General features: G+C 37.6%; 5 protein-coding genes across 5 annotated transcripts; 3 read left to right on the forward strand and 2 right to left on the reverse strand.

Annotated features, from left to right (window-relative positions):
• Positions 1–1,953: 1,953 nt before the first annotated feature.
• LOC114355693 (uncharacterized) lies at positions 1,954–4,374 on the forward strand. Its single transcript, XM_028308662.1, has 5 exons — positions 1,954–2,123; positions 2,201–2,347; positions 3,480–3,538; positions 3,615–3,694; positions 3,793–4,374. Exons 1-5 carry the CDS (start codon positions 1,954–1,956, stop codon positions 4,132–4,134), a joined length of 798 nt encoding a protein of 265 aa, XP_028164463.1. The 3' UTR covers positions 4,135–4,374.
• Positions 4,375–4,885: 511 nt separating this feature from the next.
• LOC114355674 (uncharacterized) lies at positions 4,886–5,589 on the forward strand. The gene is made up of 3 exons (XM_028308639.1): positions 4,886–4,957; positions 5,075–5,411; positions 5,499–5,589. Exons 1-3 carry the CDS (start codon positions 4,917–4,919, stop codon positions 5,577–5,579), a joined length of 459 nt encoding a protein of 152 aa, XP_028164440.1. The 5' UTR covers positions 4,886–4,916; the 3' UTR covers positions 5,580–5,589.
• A 20-nt stretch (positions 5,590–5,609) lies between these two features.
• On the reverse strand, positions 5,610–11,909 carry LOC114355694 (uncharacterized). The gene is made up of 10 exons (XM_028308663.1): positions 11,848–11,909; positions 11,441–11,572; positions 10,654–10,713; positions 10,281–10,383; positions 9,780–9,963; positions 9,242–9,463; positions 8,980–9,129; positions 8,619–8,690; positions 6,072–6,197; positions 5,610–5,813 (listed from the first exon to the last, which is right to left on the reverse strand). Exons 1-10 carry the CDS (start codon positions 11,879–11,881, stop codon positions 5,610–5,612), a joined length of 1,287 nt encoding a protein of 428 aa, XP_028164464.1. The 5' UTR covers positions 11,882–11,909.
• A 910-nt stretch (positions 11,910–12,819) lies between these two features.
• LOC114355752 (uncharacterized) lies at positions 12,820–17,404 on the forward strand. Its single transcript, XM_028308761.1, has 9 exons — positions 12,820–12,876; positions 13,207–13,385; positions 13,909–13,956; positions 14,027–14,086; positions 14,163–14,234; positions 14,308–14,701; positions 15,248–15,466; positions 16,571–16,735; positions 17,282–17,404. The coding sequence occupies exons 2-9, from the start codon at positions 13,300–13,302 to the stop codon at positions 17,354–17,356; spliced, it is 1,119 nt and encodes a 372-aa protein (XP_028164562.1). The 5' UTR covers positions 12,820–12,876; positions 13,207–13,299; the 3' UTR covers positions 17,357–17,404.
• A 48-nt stretch (positions 17,405–17,452) lies between these two features.
• Positions 17,453–19,022, reverse strand: LOC114355735 (leucine-rich repeat extensin-like protein 3). Its single transcript, XM_028308729.1, has 2 exons — positions 18,962–19,022; positions 17,453–18,711 (listed from the first exon to the last, which is right to left on the reverse strand). Exons 1-2 carry the CDS (start codon positions 18,971–18,973, stop codon positions 17,548–17,550), a joined length of 1,176 nt encoding a protein of 391 aa, XP_028164530.1. The 5' UTR covers positions 18,974–19,022; the 3' UTR covers positions 17,453–17,547.
• Between the last annotated feature and the right edge of the window lie 2,929 nt (positions 19,023–21,951).

The following is a 21,951-nucleotide window of genomic DNA, read 5'->3' on the forward strand; positions in this document are numbered from 1 at the left end:
TAACATAATAATAATTGAAAACTGCAAAAAGACAATATCAACTCAAATACAGTTGTCTCGTACAGGAGAAAAGTGAAAACATGAATACAAATCGAGGTACACGCTGACACGGCTACGGTTGTCGTAGTTCTGTACCATGGCAAATCTCAAGCAACAATAGATACTTAACCTCATCTTCAATGAATACATCTCACATACGAGTACATACTTACTCTACATACATAGTAACAATTAAAAAAACTGTTCCAATAAATCTGTTTTACGTCCAAAATCCAAATAATGAATGTGTGTAAAAATGGAATAGTCTTTGTTTGATGTTTTACATTTTGGAAGCCTATTCAAAGTATTTTCTTTACTAAATCGTCTCAACCCGTCTGGCGAGCGTAGAGAGTGTAGGGCAAATCCTCAATTTGTCCGTAGTAAATTGGAGAGGGCCATGCTCCGCAGTGGAAACTAATTGGCTCTACATTATGGATTAAATGATCTGATGATGAATCTACCTCAACCCAGAATCAACCTCCGGATATCTCCAGTCAATGATTTCAACTAAAATGTGGGTAAAGCATGAGATTTTACTTTTCTGGTCATTCTCAGAGCCTTTCACATTGCCTGAGTCAGCATTTCGCCCAAGTATCGCTCCCAAATAGGTAATATGCTAATAGGAGTCCTTTCACTTAGCATTGATATCGCAGCATTAGGATTCACTAATGCGTCTAGACGCAGAAATGTGTCGACACCTTATTCGGAATACGAATATAGTCATAGCAAATATTCGACTTGCTTGCTGAAATATTCATTTGGTACATGGTTTATGTCTTATGTATTCAAAAAGCTCGTATTCGAAAGCCAAGAACAGTGTAATTTTACTAGGGAATAACTAAACATGCATGTGTCTCTATTCTACTTCATGCATGGGAAATTACACGAATGGGAGGCGACAATATCCCAATGGAATAGATGTAGGATTTCCAATTTGAGAGTTATTATTCAATCCCCATCGACTGTTAAACTATTCTAGTGAACGCACTCCTAACAACTGGACAAGCATTAATTTGTTTAGCTTAGCATAAAACGGGTTAACAAGAAAATACTAAAACTTTTACTCTAATATTATAAGTCAAATGCCCTGAATGTCTTTTGAACCGAGTTCATCAGAAATATGTTTAGTCAGTTTTCCCCTAAAAATTGGTCAACTGCACACAATCATTTGCATTATCAACACTTGCTGCTAGAGTCGTACAACTATGTAGTTCATTGCGTGTGGTAGAGTGTCGCTACAAACGTATCGTAGAGTCAGTCGTACTATGTGGTGTGCTAAACGTAAAGAAGTTCGCCCCGATGGGCGCGGCGAGCGTTGACCCTTGAATCACAGGGCAGTTGGCCCAGGTGGGGTGTTTTACCCTAAACTTTACATTAATTCTTTGCCACACCTCCCACGCGCATTGTTCGTGAATTGTGTTGTGACACAATAGCGGAAGCATTGTTTACTCAGTGTAGAAATACCCACAGTGGTTTCATTAGCGTGGTCACCATAGAACAAAGTTTTTGAATTAACCAAAAAAATACAATCTGATTTTATTTCTAAATTAGTCGAGAGCGTTAAATCAGCGATTTTATTTTTTAATTCACAGCAATATTCTCGAAATGCTTTTTTTATATCTATAAATTCCACATTTCGGAGATCTATAAAATAAGATGTGTTGTCCTAAACTAAATTAAAAAGCACAACAGCAACAGTCAGTTTTGACAGCTGTCTATGGCTGACCTAAACAATTCACAAATTGGCGGAAAAACATTCATAAATTCTACGTTTTTCGATGTCCTTATTTATTATTTGTACCTACTCGTTTAAAATCGTGATTATAGTTCTTGTTCGTAAATGTATAAATATTTTACTTTACCTTTGTATTTGTTTTGATGCGTCCGATCCCATAGTCTTGTAATTGTTACAAAATGAATGGGCCAAAAGCGCCAAATGAGTCTGACTGGCAAAACGTGGACATATTCGTGTTCTCCAATGGCCAGCATCAGACTCCGCCAAGGAAGTACCACTTGGGCTCTGAAGACTTGAATAGCTGGAGTTCCACTCTCATGACGTTGGCGCATTCCCAATACGAAGGCGTGTAAGTATCATTATGATTTATTTTTTATCGGAAGGACACTCTGTCTATATTTATCTCAGTGTGTTGTTTTTTCCTAGTTTCTCGTCGATCGACCTGTACACGGTGGAGGGCCAGAGAGTGCAGACCCCCATTGAAATCAGCAACGGTTCTGCGTACGTGGCTGTACCGCCGCGGGACACGTTCATTCCCGCGGGATATAGCGAATACCTCTTACGAGCTACCAGGTAACTTCGTTCAAACTTAATTTTTTTCGTAACTATCCACCTCTCGTTCCCAACTGCTTATGCAACTCCTGCGTAGCCAGCCACCCTAGACGATACCCCTACATAACGTTACTGAATATCTATAGTTGTAATTCCTAAATCGCGTTGCTTCGACATAATTAAGATTAGGTTAGTAGGTACCTACTTAGTCTAGGGGGGCAGGATCTACAGAACAGTCTAGGGTTCAACTCCAGTCTGCATTTGCATTCACTCAAAATGTATCTAAAGATGCTACTACAGAAGTAAACACCGAACCATTTATTTTCCACGAAGAAATGGCACGAGTCATTTGCCTGCCTTAGCGCGATTGTAAAGATAATAACTGTGACGCAGTTGCAATTGCAGCAAAGAAAGATGCGTGACGATTTTCTCTTTTGATTTGCATAAGTAGGTTTCCCATTTCCAATACCAATAGAAATTAGAATGAAAGTTAAATCTCGGTTGATCGCAACTGTGATACGACGGGCTGACGGACGTACAGTAAATAAATTACGAGCGCGTGCTTTACAGAAGAGTTTTCAGTCGATATGTTACGGTTAATGTGATAAATTGAAAATTATTAATAATAACCGGTTATTGTGATATAATAATTACCGACAGTCGCGGTAAAAGTGATAAATTAATCACATTGAATAGTGATTATTTAATAATTCAACCTTAGTAACAAATTTCATAAAAGAGAACAACATCTTGTGTACGTGCTCGTGTACAGCCAAACTTTTGAACGTTTTGATATCATATATTAATTTAATTTGGCATAAAGAGTTTGGAATGTTTCTTGCATAATATTACTTTTCCATGATGCCTATAACATAATGTTTTGATTTAAAGTGAAAAATAGGTTAAGGTGCGGCGGGGGTGGCCCTTGGGCCACCTAGAAGTCGCCTATTTAGTTTTATACACACATAAATGACCTCATATTAATCACATTTACCAAATCATGCGGTAATTATTCATAATAACCGGCGATTATTCATAATTTTCACATTTATCACTTTGACCGTAACAGATATACAAACAAACTTCTAATAACATGACTGTATCTAAGCAAATTGAATAAGTAAATATCTCTAATTTTCATATTACATTTTAGATCACGTGAAAAACGGCAAAGTAAATCATCGAACAATGCGCAAGTGGAGGTACGACAAGGTAATCCTCAAATTCAAAATTAAAATTTTTTTCTTATTAGTTTTTTTTAAATAATAACTCTAACTTGATTTTTAAGGTGAATTAGATCAAAAATTACAAGCGACTGAGATTGAAGCCAACGAAGAAGAAATAGAAACTACGCAAATGAATGAGGAGGTATGTAACTACATTATTAAGCCATTTTGAATTTTATTAGACCAATTTTACGGATTTTCTGACTGATTTCTCATTTCATGTATCATACAATTTACCAGGTAGCTACATCTACAATTGGAGACCCAATTAACCCGACTCAAAAACCACTGCCACATTATTCTGCAAGAAGCAATAACACTATTAAACAAATAGAAAAGGTAACCGCTAACAATCAAAATTCGACAATATTAAGAAAACAGAATTCCTTGATGCCACAACCAACAACAAGAAAAACTTCAATGAAAATGAAAGACAATCCTCTTAGAAAGAATTTGAAAGTTAACACACTGAAAGGAACAAACAATACGCCATCAGTAGTAACAAATGGTAGTAACCAGGTCAAAACAAATGCGAAATCGATAACTAGAACTGGTAAAAGTATAGAAAGAAAACATCTTTGAAAAATGTAATTGTTCAACCCAAAATTGAAAAAGATACTGAACTACCAATAACTATTTTAGGAAGAGTTATATCTTCCACCGAAAAAACTTTTACTACAGAAAACACAGCCTTAGAAAATGTAATAAATGACAACGAATTAATTGTAGTCAAAACTCATGACAGCGAAAATAAATTAACTTTCTCCGAAACAGATAAGATTGGTTCAATTCACACAAGACAAACAAGGCTGTCTTCTATGGTGCCCATATTAATGCCAATCGATGAAAGTTCAGGTTCTGGAATTAACAAAGACGAAACTCCTGTAACTGTTATGAATAATTTAATGGAAAATGTCTACAAGCCTGAATCGGTCATAAAACATGACATTAAATCTAAAAGTATTACTAAACTGCAAATAGATGAGAGTTCCCAAGAGCGTCAAAGCGAAACAGTTAAATTATTTAAGAAAACTCCTGTTGACAGCTATGTTGCTATGGTTGACCAAGGAGATGTTATTAATTTTACCTTGAAAATAGAAGTGAGAAAAGGTGATAGTGCTATAAAACTACATGATCCTAAAACAATGCATTGTATAACAGAAAAAGCTTTACAAGTTAATGCATATCAAGAAATTGACGAAACAATAGTGAAATCCTCAAGTTGTACAAAAAAGCCTATAATTGATGAAGACAATCAAAGAATTGTGGTCATTCAATGTTCTTGTTTTGAAAATCATAATATTAGCGATTTATTACATAAAATTGATACAGGAACTGTAAATTTGAATGATAAAAAATATGTAATGCTCTTACCTGATCCTGAAAGTAACAAAAGTGTTGAAAGGTAAGGAAAACTTGGAATATACATATTATTAGGTACATTTACTGACTCAAATTATAACTTTTAACCAATATCTCGATATTGAATGAGTTTTAATACCAATTACTTATTTTATTCTAGACAAAATCGGACCCGAGAGGAAAGTAAAATAGTAGTGGATAAATATATGAGGGACCAGAGATCCAGTGTCGATCACCCTGTGAAAAAAGTATACGCAACAACTTCCATACAGCGGCTTACAGCTTCTAAAACAACTCAGGACGATGGAGTTATAATATCGAATGTAGACGCTCGTGTTGTTAACGAACAAGATAAACCTGAAGTTTCGGAAGTTAATCGCAAACTGTCCAGTATACAGAAGATTTATCAAGCAGACTCTGTGATTATAACGAAAAACAAACTAGTCGCTCATAGATCTGTAGATAACTCTACACAGACTGAATGGTGTACAATGTTGGTAAGTGTATTATGGAACGCAAATTAATGTACTGTATTATCGATAGAGGGAATAAAAGAAGATTAAATTGTATTGTTTTCTTTACAGCTTGAAGCAAGACGAGACGAGGACGGAAGATATTCTTTCTACTTGCCTCCTTTAAGTGTGGTGAAATATTATGGTCTGTAGCTAAAATTAAAAACTCTATGTTATAAATACTTACTTTATTACCTGAGTTAGTAATATTAGAACTGCTAATGAGACTGTTAAATTCATTGAACATTGTCCATTGTTTATTATTTCCTCCTGATCTTGGTGGATTCTTAATTTTTTTGCTAAAATATTCAATGGCTTCTGTTCGATGTAACGCAGCTGCATTTCTGTTATGTGCTTCAAAGTTGCTGCCGGAATTTCTAACATTACCTACAAAATACAACCAAGTTATAATAACAGGCGCTCGATTAAGCTTATAACCATTTCTATCATGAGTGTACTATTATATACTACTAATTCCCAAGACTCATGGATCAACCAGTTAGGCACCAAACTAAAATATGGCTGAAGGCTTAGGACTTAAATTTCTCTTAAGCCAAAAACTGGTAAGATTATGTTATAACTAAGTTACTAAATTGTACTAGCTGTATATCATAGCCACGTTCCTTTAACTTTCTTTCAACTTACTTGTGCAGTAATCCCAGACATAGCTTCAGGATTAACAGCAGCCAGGTCAGGGCCCTCAACCTCTGTTAACAGCAAGCCCAAACGCGATACGTCTCTGGCGCTCCAACTGTACGACTTTCCTAACGCCTGGGCATAAGACAAGGCAATTACTGACACTTAAGAAACTTTACTAAGAATAAAAAAATATCAGAAGTAAATTGTTACAAATAACCTACGGCAATTTAACTTCAGTGGTTTTTCTCAAGAAACGAAAATATTATGTAGGGCTGAGTGTGAGTTTTCATCAAACGCAAAAAATTACATTTATTTAATGTATAGTCTATCCAATATAGCTTGATTAGAATGACAGCTGCCATCAAAAGTAACGACATAACTTTGTAGTAGCGATCAATGAGAGCTAAATATTGGCGGACAAGAAATAATTCACGTCTGACCCACAAACAATATTTTCGACGACAGTGCTTCCAATAAAAATGTTAATTTTGTGTAAATGCAGCGTTAAATTACACCAATAAGTAGTAATTCGAAATTATAAAAATCAAGCTAGAGTATTAACGACGTCTCTACAAGGTTATCTCGAGTTACAAAAATGTTAGTGATGGGACATATCGACAAATGTCATATTAAATTAAAACTAATTTTTTAGCATATTTAACAAAAAAAAATTCTAACTAATTTTTTAACATATTTAAGTCAAGTTATACGTTTTTCTAAATGTTCACTATTAAAAACCAAAAAACATTTCATTCTTAAATAATCAAACATCGGAAATTAATCACCGGTAATTTTTTGGGTATTCATAGCACCTTTGCTCTAGAAGAGATGCCCACCGCCCTCTAGCGAGAGGAAAAAACCACTGAAGAACACTAATGATAATGACTACGACTTAGGTTGTACACCCTTGACATGAATTTTAAATTTTACTGTCTTTCAATTTAAATTATAATTGTCATTTTTATGAATAAAGATATGAAGAAAAATTGGGTGCATTTTTTAATATCATTTTTTCGAAAACTTATCGGTACATCTATGTGCACCGTACGAAACATACCCAGCACTAGTCACATTCGTTTGACAGCTATCATTCTAATCAAGCTATTTTGGATAGACTATAGGTATGATGACGCATTGTACAGCGCCCCTAACGGGAAACGTTCAAAAACGAGCATTTGTGATGTACGAGGGCTGCACTAAAAGTATCGGGAATGGAATATTTCCACTGTTCCAGTCATATTAAAATCTATTTAATTGCAAACTCCAGGGTTTTAAAAATCGTATACCATTTATTTATTTAAAAAAAGATTCTCGGTCGTATCACAAGGTCTTGTCAAACTTGTTTAGTCGTTGAGAAAATGGAATTGACTCGAGAAAATTCAAGAGCGATGATTTATTATGACTTTTGAAGTGGTTTAACACAAAAACAGTGTGTTGACCGGATGATTTCTGCATTTGGTAATGAAGCCCCATCCAAAACCACAATTTATCGCTGGTTTATTGAATTTCAACGTGGACGTGTCAAGCTCAGTGATGATCCCCGTCAAGGTCGTCCAAAAACTGCAGTCACCTAAGAAAACGTTGATGCTGTGCGTAAGCTGATTGAAGAAGATCCGCGAAATTCAGGCAACTTTAGACATTGGCATGAGTCAAATACAAATAATCTTGCATGAACAATTAGGTGTAAAAAAGTTGTTTTCCCGATGGATACCGCATTCGCTCTGTGAAGATCAAAAAGCGGCTCGCGTTACTTGGTGCGTCAGACCTCTCGAGAGATTACATGCAGGATCCTCAAATGCTGTATACAACATCGTATCAGGTGACGAATCATGGATATACGCGTACGAACCCGAAACAAAAAACCAGTCACGAGTTTGGGTGTTCGAAAATGAATTAAAGCCAACAAAAATTGTTCGTTCACGGAGTGTTGCAAAAAAAATGGTGGCCACGTTTGTCTCCAAAACCGGCCATGTTGCGACTATTCCTCTTGGGGGACAAAGAACGGTTAATGCAGATTAGTATGCTAGCATTTGTTTGCCACAGGTCGTTTCTGAACTCCGTAAAGAGAACTGCAACCGCCGCATCATCCTCCATCACGACAATGCGAGTTCTCACACCGCGCACTGAACAAAAGAGTTTTTAGAGCAAGAAAACATAGAATTATTAGTCCATCCGCCGTACAGCCCCGACCTAAGCCCTAATGATTTCTATACTTTCCCTAATATTAAGAATAAATTGCGTGGTCAGAGATTTTCATCACCTGAAGAAGCTGTGGAAGCCTACAAAACGGCCATTTTGGAGATCCAAACTTCCGAATGCAATGGTTGCTTCAATGATTGGTTTCGTGTATGGAAAAATGTGTCAAAGTTCGCGGAGAATACTTTAAAAAGCAATAAATACATTTTTAAATAGTAATGTTGTTTCACTTCCTTGATTCCCGAAATTTTCAGTGCCGCCCTCGTACACTCACACTCAGCCCACAGTTATTATAATCAGTTTTTAGCGTCATGAAACTAGTCTAAGAATGCGCATATTAAGTATTTGGTTAGTCACCTGAGTCTTTGTCATCATTGCCAAGTAAAATCTTCGCTGAAGAGGATCACAAGCTCGAATATGATAGAATAACTAAAAAAAATATAATCAAATTAGCCATATTAGTATTAAAAATCAAAAGAGAACTCATTGGGTATCATCTTATTGCCATAAAAAAATGAAATCTGTCGCTAGCTATAAAATGTACTTCTGTAGATATCGAAAAGGCAAAAAGGCTACAAAAATGCAAACAAGGTTTTTCCAAATATTTACGTAAAGTAAAGTAAAGTAGGCCTAATACTTTAGCAAATTTGCCTTTTTTGTAAATTTGCCTTTTTTGGTAAATTATAGAAAGGGTGCTCTTTTGGATTGTATTGCTAACCTGGTGAGTCAGTTGTAAAAAGGTACTCTCTGGTACCTTCCGCATGAAAGTCATCGGCACTCCACACAAAATATTGTTCATCATATTTAAATACTTCGGTTCCATCCATCTGTCGTTTAACCTTATGTATTTGCTGGCTACCACTCCAACCTAAATAAAAAGCCCCGATGGTAAGAAGTTCAAGTAATATGAATCAGTCAAAGACAAAAACAAATTATAAACAGGAGGTTTCCAGCTGAGAATATTGTCTTCTATTCCTTACCTGATGTCTGTCTAAATCGCTATGAGTCCCAATAAAAGTCAATATTTTTTCGTCGCTTAGATTCAGTCTTGCCATCTCTTTCCCATTCAAGTATTTGAAAAGAGGCCGATACATCTCCAGGACAATGGAGGAGATCTCGATAGGGAGATTGTTCCCTTTGACGACCGCCCACGTCGCTGCCAACTTTTCCTTCGCTATTTTCATCATAGCTATAGTTTTAGCCTGTGAATTTGACATATTCATGAGGATATTTAGCTATTTAAACCTGAGTAAGTGTTGATTTATCTACTTTTGTACTGTACTGGATATGAATAAGCGCCATTCCTATAAATCCAGTGGTCTAGTTTTCCATGGAAGTCCGTTGATGACTCTATGAAGGAACAAAGATTTTACGGCAACAAAGACAAGAACAGCTGAGTGATATTGACAATCTTATTGATAATAGCTCAATAACCTTATCCATAACTTGCTTTCTAGTCGAATACAGTATGCATATGTCTACGAGTACTAAACTATCAAGAGACAGTTCTATCCTTACGGATTTCAAAACATAACCAGCTGGCAATCGAAGCACATCTTGTAGGTTGCCTTTTAGCAAGATGGAGAAGGCGTTGACGGCCGTCTGCATGTAGTCGTTGGTGATCTGGAGGAACAGGTGACCGCGGTGCATGAACTCAAACGACGGCAAATGCACGCTGGTTTTATTTTGGAAGACCTCCGCACTGGAAATGAAGCAGGAGAATATGATCTTATGGGATGTAGTGTCATCACATGACTCATGTTCATATTTTCTCTATTGATTTTGGACCTCATAGTCGCAGATAATTATAAAGTTGGGGAACTTAATCCTTGTTTTGTGGTAGATTCATCTACTGGCTACTGTACCAGATAACTGTTGTATATTCCTTTGATTATTTTGTAGGAAGATTCTATTTTCTTTACTTCTACCACGGTACTTCTTCTAGGATTTTCCATAATTATAATAGACACTGAGGCAAAATTAAACAGTAAACAGTTTGAAACATATACTGTTACCAACCGCATGATACTTCCGCTAGGAAATTGGGCAAGCGGGTCCGACTCAACTTCTGGGTCCTCAAAACTTAGCTTTTTTATATTTGCCTCCTCGTCATCATCCCGTTCTAGAAGTAATATGATAATGGTAAAGAAAGTGTGCTTAAAATATAAAGATTAACATCTAAATACTCTTTTTAATGCTATTTGCGATTAAAAAAAATTGAAGATGGTCATCAATGAGGTATGCTAGAATCGTGTTACTTTTAAGTTTGGTATTATGACGATTTCTCATTAAATAATGCAGATCTGAATCAAACTGTCTTTTTTAAATATCTAGTAGGTAATTTAGGCGTCTCTATGGATGTGTGTTACTTCGTCGTTAAAATACTACTTACCTTCAATTTTTGACCCAAACAAAAGTTGGTTCAATGTGTGTTGGTATTTTTCATATGGATCTAAAACAGTAAATGATTTAGTTAGCGTTAATATGATCCTTTTATTTTCATAACTAAACATAGCATTAACGAAAAGATTTTTGTGTGTTAAGCTTTAAGGTTGTATTTTAGCTATATTGTTGATTGTGATTGGTCGCCAATCGAGAATGGCCATTATCCTTTCTACAAGCTACTTAGATGCGAAGCGCCTGAATTCAGGCAGCACAGGAGCGTTATATTTTATACTAGCTTACCGCCCGCGGCTTCGCCCGCGTGGAATTTCGTCTGTCACAGAAAAACTTTATCGCGCGCGTCCCTGTTTCAAAAACCGGGATAAAAACTATCCTATGTCCGTTCCCGGAATTCAAACTATCTCTATGCCAAATTTCATCAAAATTAGTTCAGTGGTTTAGGCGTGAAAGCGTAACAGACAGACAGACAGAGTTACTTTCGCATTTATAATATTACTAGTAGGGATGGAAATCCAAACGAAAGATCTTTGTCCTGCAGTGGACGTCATTGGTTGAAAAGGGATATAAATCAGAGCTTCCAAACTGTGGGTCATTATTCCAAAGGCGACGTGGGGCAATCGAAACTTGAACCCTTTTTTGAGAATCTGTGCTCAGAAAAGCATGCATTCCATTCAGCAAAGTAAAATAAATAGGCATGTCTCAAAATTGTGCAATTTCTCAAGGACGTGACCGTAAAAAAAGTATGGGAAGCCTTGATATAAATAAAAAAATGCTACCTTTAGGAGCGTGGGTCTTAACCGCAATGGTCCTGAAGGACCATCGTTTAGTAGTGGCTTCTGGCAAATTGCCGGTGAGCTTATTTTGAAGCTGAACTTTTCCTGGTTCTTCGTTGCCACTGCAATCAAGCCCTGTAATTTGGTTAAAATAATTACTTGCACATTTCTAGCACTGTAACATAATATTTAGCGTAAACGTTCAGCCAAACCAACGCGTGCAGCCTACGTGCGTGAATGGCGATCAGATGTCGTGTATGAGGTTCTAGCGATGAGTTCACATCAACCTCTCATTGCATTGGTCGTATAGCACGCGCAGTGATTGCCATCGCCATCGGCATCGCTGACTGATCGGTTTGGCCGAAGCTTAAGAGAAAACTATGTAAGTATAATATGTTGATAAAACATACCGTACTCGTCATCATCATCCAAACTCCCAAACATAGAAAAACTATCGGTACTATAAGATAAAACGGACACCACTACAAAACTCATCAATATGATGTAGTAAATATTCATTACAGTGTTTAATTTTAGTATTTCCCACTTCTTATGAATAAAAATTATGATTTACTAGTCAGATGAAACTTACGCATTCACATAAATCAGTATGGCTATGAGACAATATTATTATGGTGATATTATCACAAAATATTATTAAGAAATGAGTATGTCCCACGTACCTATGTGTTATGTAAATAAAATCATTTCAATCGTTTTATTAATAATGCCGCATTCAACCTATTCGATCCATAATTTAACTTCTTCATAATAATACAGTATCACGTCACTCACTCTGTGACTTACCATCAATAACAATCTGTCATCAGCTAGGTCCTAAAATATGTTTTGTTAGCGTCCAAAATTCCACACCAAATCCCTCAGTCTTCATGTCTTCGACATCCTCCAGCGAGTGCATCTGTAGCGAGTGCTTCAACTATGGGCCTGGATTCGGTAGCCGCGGTTTCTTGCCCGGGCCAGCTTATTATCAAGCTTTGGGGCACCCGCTCATTTACTGTGCGCAAGTGGTAAAGTTCAATAAGTCAATTTTGGCGAGAGTATTTTCTTAGCAAAACGCAGCGTGGGACGTCCAACCACAAGGTGGACCGACGACCTCATAAAGGTAGCAGGAAGGCGCTGATTGCAGGGCGGCCTATGTTCAGCATGGCGGACGTCCTGTGGCTGAGATAGTACTTAATGATGATGATGATGATGATATTTTCTGTAACCCAAATACTACTTCACGATTTTTATCAAGAAATCCTTAAATTATTGTGGTGACCTCGTATTAACCTAAAAAATCTTAACTTGTGTATTTAAATGTCCTCAAAATGTTTAAAAGAACGTTTAAATTTTAGCAACAAACCCCAAATTATCGGAAGAGAAGCAAAGAATCTAACCCAAATTGCTTTGTGAAAGCTTTTCGGTGGTATACACAGGTAAACAATGTAAATCTTATTTATGAGACAAATAAAGCAAGCAATAAACAGTTTTAATTTGAAAGTTTATTTGGCTATTACTACAGGTTACACTAATAGACTCAATATTTCACTTGCTACGGAATCCACTCTCTTAATTTTTGTTGATTGTAGTCGAATTTAAGGTTTTCTCCTCCTGAATAAGTAACTTCGTATTATAAGATTTTAAATTTACTTACTTCGTATTTTTTTAATTTGAATCTGCCTCTAAAAATTTAAGTGACTAGGAAGAAAAATCGCTTTTCTTTACCATTCTAACAACTAAGTACATAGTATCAAATAAAACTCTAGGAGCACCACCCGCCCCCAAGCCGGGAGCTGCCTAACGAGAGGACCGACCTAGTCGGGTTCTCCACGTGGCTGGACAAGAAATACGACGAGTTCATGCTGGATAAGCATGCGGAGCAGAAAACCTTCCAGCTCAAGCTGAAGCAGACTTCCATTCTGGAGGCGAACAAAAACAGCGCCAGGTAAAAGCATACAGAGGTCTAGAGCAGGGGTCTCCAAACTTTGAAATCTTGGGACCATAATATTTTTTCGGTGTGTTGCAAGGGCCATAACAATTTTAATTTTTCTGCCCACCTATGCAAACACAGGCTTAGTCTTAAGCTGTCGCGGGCCGTATTGATGGCAGTGGCAGGCCGGATATGGCCCGCGGACCGTAGCTTGCAGACCCCTGGTCTAGAAGTACAGAGGTCAGAGCATAACTGAGTCAATGTTTGAGGTACCGGATCGACACGGGTAACGATTGCTTTATTTATTCTCAATATAGCTCTGGTTGAACTCAAAGCAGTGATCATTTATGTATTCCCTATTCTCGCCTTTGTCTATCTACAATAACACTAGGGCAGAAAAGGTTGTATTATCGAATTTAGGCTGTACATTACCTCGCACATCGTTGGTGGAAGAACAGCCTAAATTCGACTAAACTGTGGTCCTACATTTTTATGTAAAATTAGAAATCTTAAAAGCTTACTTTTCGAATTGTTTCAGCGCGGTTCATGATGTACGCGTTAAAAAAAGGTTTGCTAGAATGAAAAGGTTAGTTCGGTAATTTCTTCTCTTTGCTATAAGTAATCATAAAGAACTCACTATCTCTTACTAATTTTAGTCCCTGGAGAAAAAGACGTCGTTCAGTAACTAGTAAAGAAGCTGGAGACGTGTTGGAGAAGTAAGTAACGCGATAAACTTCCTATTTTGGTGCTTTTTCAAAACGTTTCTGTAATGGGAATTTTGGCAATTGACAGGTGTAACCAAAGCTTTGAATTTATCATGAAACCAAAGGAATTGAGTCGACCGACATCGGAATGTTGTAACCAGTAAGTGCAAACTGTTAATAAATTACAAAAGTCTATTTTTTGTGATTAATTTATAAAATAATTTAAATTATAGTGTATCATGCAATCGGTCAAATGCCTCTTCTGAAACACAAATATCGAAGAAGACTTTCGTTAAATCGCACAGCTCTGATAGGACCGTTTACGAAAAACAAAATGTTACGCCAATAGAAGTGATCAAGCCTGAAGGTAGCAATGATAAAACTGTGAAGCTATCACGATCTAAATCGCAAATGAAAACTAAATCCAAAGCGCCAACGAAAGAGATGAAAGATGTCGAATGTCAGTGTCCTGAAGAAAAATTTGAGATCTCAGACGCGGACATACAATGCGACATCATTGACAGAAAAGCATTGGTAGAGTCTCCTATGTCTGACTATAGCGGCAACCAATATTATATGAGAGAACATACAAGCAATGCTGGAAAATTAAGTGCAAATTCTTCTCAGGTAATATTTTTTACCGTATTAACCTTGATGTATTTGCCACGTTTTTAAGAGCGACTATATTTTAGTTTACGTAATCGTTAGTTGCTAATATTACTATGACACCTCCTTTGTTGTATGAATGCAAATACGTGCAAATGTAGTTTCGGGTCGACGAATTGTTGTTATATAATTTTGAGTCGTCTTTAAGTGTTTGAATAACGCGTATTGATTTATATCATAGTAAAATTCATCATTATAACTGTCAAAAAAATTGCCTACAGCATTATATTGTATTGTTAGTAAATCAATAAATTATCATCAATTTGTCATGCCAGATTTTACCTGGACAGAAATATATTTCTGACTTATTTAACTTTTGTTGATATTCGGAAATATTTTCTAAAGAAAATTAATTTTACCAAACACATCACACGACAGAGCATTTCGAAATTTTAGAGAGTAACTCTTTTTACATAATATTTACCGAATGCCTGATGGATGCGTACCTACTAAATTTTACAACCTATTACGTGGTACCCAGCGAGTTCTTTTGTGTCATTTCCAAAGGTTGGTGCCGAAGATGGATCAAACCCAAAAAAGTTTAGAGCGATGCATCCTCTTCACAATGCAAGATCCGAGACGAGTACATCGTGTCAGTGTTCTGAAATAATGATTGTGAAGAGAGATGTGCAAAGCCAGCACGTAAGGGAGCAGGTGGATGCAACGTGCTGCTGCTGCATCAGCTGTGAATTCAAACCCCTGAGCCGAGCCTCGTCGAGCCACCAGGTACATGCACATTTTAAACCGATGCGATGTATGAAGTTTGTCTTTGATCTTCAAGCTAACTTGAACAGACTTATAGACTCAACCCAATGTCTCTCGAAGTCGCTAGTTCCATAGTACCAAAGTAAACCAAGTTTACATTATTCCAGGCCCATTCTTTTGCCTAAATGGTGTATTTATCCACNTGGCACTTCTTAATAATATTTATTTTGTATTTATCCACTCAATAACACAAATTATTTAACTAAACTCAATCGTATTGACTTATGCGCTAATGTACCTACCTACCTAAGCCGTAGCTCGAAACTTAAACATTTAACCTTTACATTATCATAAATCATAATATATTAATTAATATTTTTTGATAACAATCACAGTGTTTAGATATTGCCCGGGGCAAAGGCCATAATTTAATTTGAGTCAATGAAGTTATGTCAGTAGCGGCGTAAGGGGGGGGGGGGCGGTGGGGGCGGTCCGCCCCGGGTGCCAAGCATCAGGGGGTGACACAAGTCGCGCAGATTAGTACCTACTCATCTCATTGGCGCACATCTGCATGGCAAGTCTACGGTTTATGTCATGATACGGGGGGAGGGGGTGCGATTGTCTTTCAATCTTCGAAGTAGGTATAGTATCAGTAGCAGGGGGTGCCTTAGGACTTGTGACGGGGGGGGGGGGAGGGGGTTGATCGCCCCGGGTTCCAACCCATGCTACGCCGCCACTGAGTTATGTTTAGCTAATTTTATTTTATTAATGTAGTTAAAGCCATGATTATGGGAAAATATAAAATCATGCATAATAAGTAGAATCCTCAGTAGAATCTTGATATTTGGATTGTGACATAAGTAGAGCCACAACACGACGACCAAGGAGATATGCCTATTAACTAGTATATTATATTATCCGTGCTAGTACCTCTACCTACCTAATTAAACTTACTGTTACTTTTAAAGCAGCAAATAATACTTATCGTGTTTTTGTTTTATCAGGGGTAAAACATTGCATTGTTTATCGACGTACATATTGAATTGCAGTGAAAAAAATTACACTTCCAAATATTTTTTTCTCCATATTCTATTTAAAAAGATATTAAAACTTAATATATTTCAGAATCATCCCCGAATTGTTGTGAGACCAAGTTTAAAACAACAACCACCACATCCAATCGTAATAAAAAATGCGGGATCTGATGGGACCAAAGAATTTATCCCTTTGCCTATTCCTGCTGAATACGAACATGGAGAAGCGCAGACCTCGGATCATTCGATATGCCTGGTAAGTTTCTTTGATAGATACAAAAACCTTTTACAATTTATCTAAGATGTTTTATACGAGTATGATATGTCATTGCAATTTATTCATGTACAGTAAACTAGACAAAAGATCCTGCTATTTTCTATATTGTATTTCTGTGCCTATATGCGTAATTATTCGATTTTGTCAAATGTAGATCGTAACCGCTTCGATGTTTCGTCAAATATAACAATTTACTATATCTAGTTACCAACTAACCATTAGCTAGTTAGGTAGGTACAATAAGTACCTACATGCCTTTTCGTTCTGCACTATCAAATCAATAAAATTCATCTATCCAATCAGTTTAAATTGACAGGCTCAGAGTAATATAATTTTCATCGTTCAATTTCTAACTATAAATTCTTTCTTTATCTTTTATCGTATACGCTTTCTTGAATACAAAGTAGTTCCCTATTGCCTTTCCGGAGGTAATTACAAATCATTGAAACCCATAGGAAAAAAAGTCAGATTTATTAATAAAACGGGATTTCTTACACAAATAAATTATTTGTTTCATGTTACCAGGATAAGAACACATACCCACTCTTCATGAAAATCATTTGTGCGGATAAATTAAAGGAAGAAATGATTCGCAAGTGATTTCAAAATCATGGTTTCTTACAAAATTTTATAAAATATATATGCATTTTTTTAACTTCTCGTTTTATTTATTCATAAAAATTTTACATTTGCAAAACTAATGAGTAGGTAACAACACATTTGTACAATTTATTTACATAGCTCTTACAAAATATTATTTACATAAGTTTAATAAAAAAAACATTGAACCATCAGTTGGGTGGGCCATATGACGTGGCGGGCTTCGAATTAGGTAAGAATCCAAGGCTAGAGCTACTTTGACTCGACTGGCTGTTGGCCGAGATGCTCGGCAGGCCGTAGTCCGACGACGGCGCCGACGCGCCCGACGACGAGAACGAGGACGAGGAGCTCAGCGATGAGGAGCTCTCAGCAGCTGTCGCTGGACCAGTGTGGACGAACGATGAGATCTCAACACTGGGCCTGGCATTTTCCAGAGAAACACCAGATACAAGCGATAAATATCCTGCGTCTCTGGCAGACGAGTGCTCACTTTCCTTGATTATATTTTGCACCTTATCTACTACGACTGAGTCGAGAGCCTCTCTGTGGACTTGTCCTTGGAAACCACTGTATTGATTCGAATCTGCCTGGTAACTGGAGAGAGCTGATGAGCCGCTGCTGCTGCCGACTGATTGAGATTGCTGTTGGAACTGTACTCCAGCTGAAGGTTGAGGGTATGAGTATCCTTGCTGCGAGCTCTGTTGATATGCAACGGCGGGCTGGTACACTTGAGGCTGTGGTTGAGGTTGAGGCTGCGGCTGAGGTGCAATGTAGGCGGGAAGTGGGCGGATTGGCTGGGGCAGGGGTTGGGGTAAGGCTGGGCGAGCTACGGGTACGCCGTAGGAGGTGCTAGGAATAGAGACTGGGAGTGGTTGAGGGGCAGGCTGAGGAGCTGGTTGCTGGAAGACTGGGAGGGGCTGTGGAGCAGGTTGGTAATGAGGCTGGGGAGCGGGTTGATACTGAGGTTGGGGAGCTGGTTGGTACTGTATCTGGGGTGCCGGTTGATATTGGGGCTGAGGTGCAGGCTGGTATTGGGGCTGGGGAGCAGGCTGGTATTGAGGCTGAGGAGCCGGCTGGTACTGAGGCTGAGGAGCCGGTTGGTACTGTGGCTGCGGGGCTGGCTGATATTGCGGTTGTGGTTGCACAAACACTGGCTGAATGCTGGGCTGTTGGTAGAAGTATCCAGATCCCGGCACAAAGTTCTGTTGCGGCGGGGGCGGTGGCGGAGGGTGCGGGCGCACCGGCGGGGGCGGCGGCGCAGGCGGGTAGTGGAAGCTCGGGGCGTGTGGCGCTGGCCGCGGCAGGTGGTACGGGGCCTCCGCTGCTATCGCAGCAATCAGCGACACAACTATCACCTGAAACACGATATTATCAATCAAGCACGGATCACAGTAACCACTAGCATCATTTCTATGCAAATTATTCGTTTGGCAGTATGCTAATGAGGGGTTAATGGCTTAAAATATGCTAACGATGCCATAGGCATATGAAATCGAATGATCTCGGTGTGAAGGCAAACAGTCTGGGAAACTGCCGGTCAATAAAGGCCGGCCCGCGTTGACATTAGGAGATACACAATTTCACTTTTGTCGCACATCTACTCACCGCTGTCCTCATGGCTGTCGGTGTGTGGAGCACTGCGTGAGCTGTCCGGATGGTGTTTAGTTTTTATACCGCCACCACTACGCCTTGCCGGCCTGGGAGCTCCCGCGACGATACCGTGCGATTGCACAAATGCGTCACTTAGAAATATTAGTGTAAGTGTGTCGCTATAGGTTTTCAGGAGAGGACAATTACTTTATTTGTGAAGCGTTGCTAATGTTATGCCTTTCACTTAGACCGTTATAGGATGCGAACATGTAGGGACACTCGTGCGTTTCATTTGATAGGTTTACGTTTTATTACATGTTGCCATAAAAATACAATAATGCTAAAGCTGAATGAATGTATGAACGTTGTCCTATAACTTAGATAACTAAATCGTCTATCAGGTTTGTTATGTAACTCAGATTTGGCACTGCTCTAGGATCCTTGAATTTTTTTATTGCCCTTTGTTTCTTTGTTGTTTTGTTGTCAAATAAATAATTTTTCTTTCTTTCTTTCTTTCTTTCTTGAGATAATTTTCCCAGTTTGACCCTAACATAATTTATAAGTCTTCTTATAAATCACATTGAAGTATTAGATAGCTCTTATTGTTCCGAATATTGCTTGTATAAATATGTTATGGCAATATATGAATTGTACTTACTACGATTTATGGTAAAATAACGCAAGTTAGGCATGGTCTCATTATTAAATAAGTAAACGTTTACTTTATCCTTAAATGTTTTTCCATTTCATTTGAAACTACCACAGAAATTAGTTTATCACTATTGTAACTAGGTATTTGGCTACTATTGCTACTGCCCAGTCCCACACCAAGTGTATTCTTCACAAATTTCTATTATGCATTCTTTGTAGCGCTATAGACCCAAAGCTGAAGAACTGAAAATATATTTTTGAAAATAAATTGATGTAAAGCACAAAAGAATATTTGTGTTTGCCCTAGTTAAATGCTCTGTCACAATAACTCTTCAAATGCTCTGGCCCATAAAAGGCAAACTAGTTCCCGTATTTGACATCGCACGCAATATTCCCTATTGTTTTGTCTCCATTGATTCCTTTCATGGAACTAATTGCGAAGTAATAAGTCACCGGCCAACCTGGATTTATAGAAGTTTGCGTCGTAACTATTACGTTTACTAATTGACGATTATAATGTCTTTTAGAGAAGAACAACGAAATCGCTTACGCTATTCTTGTGACGCATTGAACATAAGTACCATTATTCATTAAAGTTTAAAACTCAACTCATTAGCATTTTGTTTGAGATTTCGTGAGCATTAGCTGCAAAACTAAACAAACACCTTTGATGTAAGTTATAATAACGAAAACTTTCTAAAAAGGTATAAATCTTACACAGAAAAAAGTTTGCTTTACTAAGGGTGGATTCGACCAAACAAGAGTAAATATTAATCGCAGAATAAATCGTCAGTTAATCGACATTTTGACATATTTTATTTCCCATACTCAAACTGTAATGTTATACCAGGAGTTATTCTCGGATAAAAGTTTAGTCGTATCGGGCCTAAAAGGTTTTGATGCAGCAACATTTCAATTAACGATTCCTACAACCTTGTCCTTTCAATACGCACAGAAGCAACTTAATCAGAATAATTGACAAGTTTTGTCACATATCGGCGTTAACAAAGACCTCAAGGATGGGAAATGTTTGCGCCTAAAAATATCACGCCGATCAAAGTCATTCATTATTTAATCAGTGGACGAGTTGCTACATCATTCGATTCACAGAGCACCAAAACAAACTGTCAAACGCAGCAATGACCCTCGGAGATGACCACGAAGATCTAAACCTGTTTGCTGATTTGTCAACGATCAGTTTAGTAAGATCGGATCTGATGAAAGAAATTAAAGTCTCTGTTGGACAGGCAAGTGTTTGGTGAGCAAATATTAGACAGATGTTGCGGGGCTCAAGCGTGAGTAGCCCAGTTAGAGGTCGGAGGCAAACAGTGAGGTAAGAGAGAAACCAGCGTGTAGCACACGTGCTCATACGGCACAATTTGCACCTCCTCTCTTCTACCGTTTATTGCACGCTTCTAACAACTCCAATGTGCATTTTATTGAGAGATGTCTCATAACAATATGGTTAAGTAACCTCTTGTTAAACAATTCTTCGCGCATCACGCCTTTTCTTTATTGATGATCTTGCACAAGTTCACTCAAAGCATTAACACTGATCATAAATAAAAGATGTAAACACATATTTTCATCGACTGCAATAAATATAATGTAAACTTGTGATAACCAATAGAAATAAGTGACAGTTTAATGGCTTTAATATTATTTGCATCTGTTTATTCTAATCGTTGACGAAAAATCGCTTAAGTTTCATTTTAACGATCGCTTTGTAATAAGACAGATTTATAACTGCTCATAATAATTTATTAATGATATTTATATTTAAAACTCCGCTTGAAATTAATAAAAATGTAGAGAATAAAACCAAGTTACTTAGACGACGGTAGCAACAACAAATAAGTAGGTAATAGCTATATTATAACAACTACCTAAATAAACAAGCTAAGGAACGCCTACAGACATATTGACAATCTTAGAAAATCATAATCTGGAACATTGTATTTACATTGACTGTAATGTTTTTACGATATTCGCTCATTGTACCTACTCGTAATATTTGGGATGAATGAATCAACCTCGACAGCGAAAAAGCTTAGCATCTTACAATTAGTCATCATTACCATTATGAGTGAAAAATTTAGATATTGTATCATAAACGATTAGTCATCATCAGCATTTTGAGTGATTTTGAAAGGTTTTTATTTTCTTGTAGGGTAGTCCCTTGTAGGCGGCGGCGGAGGGCGGCCCTTCACGCCTTTCAGCTCGGCCTCCCTTTGCTTCCTTTTCGCTACGATTCGGTCGTGGGTCCTCTTCATTTCCAGGATCTCTTTCATTTCCTCTTTGTCCTCGTCCTGCACAAAAAATATTTATTTGGTTGTAGCAACCAGGCTGCGATT

This window comes from Ostrinia furnacalis, unplaced genomic scaffold, assembly GCF_004193835.3.
Source record: "Ostrinia furnacalis isolate ACB-3 unplaced genomic scaffold, ASM419383v2 OfSCF2491, whole genome shotgun sequence".
Taxonomy (NCBI): Eukaryota; Metazoa; Arthropoda; class Insecta; order Lepidoptera; family Crambidae; genus Ostrinia; species Ostrinia furnacalis.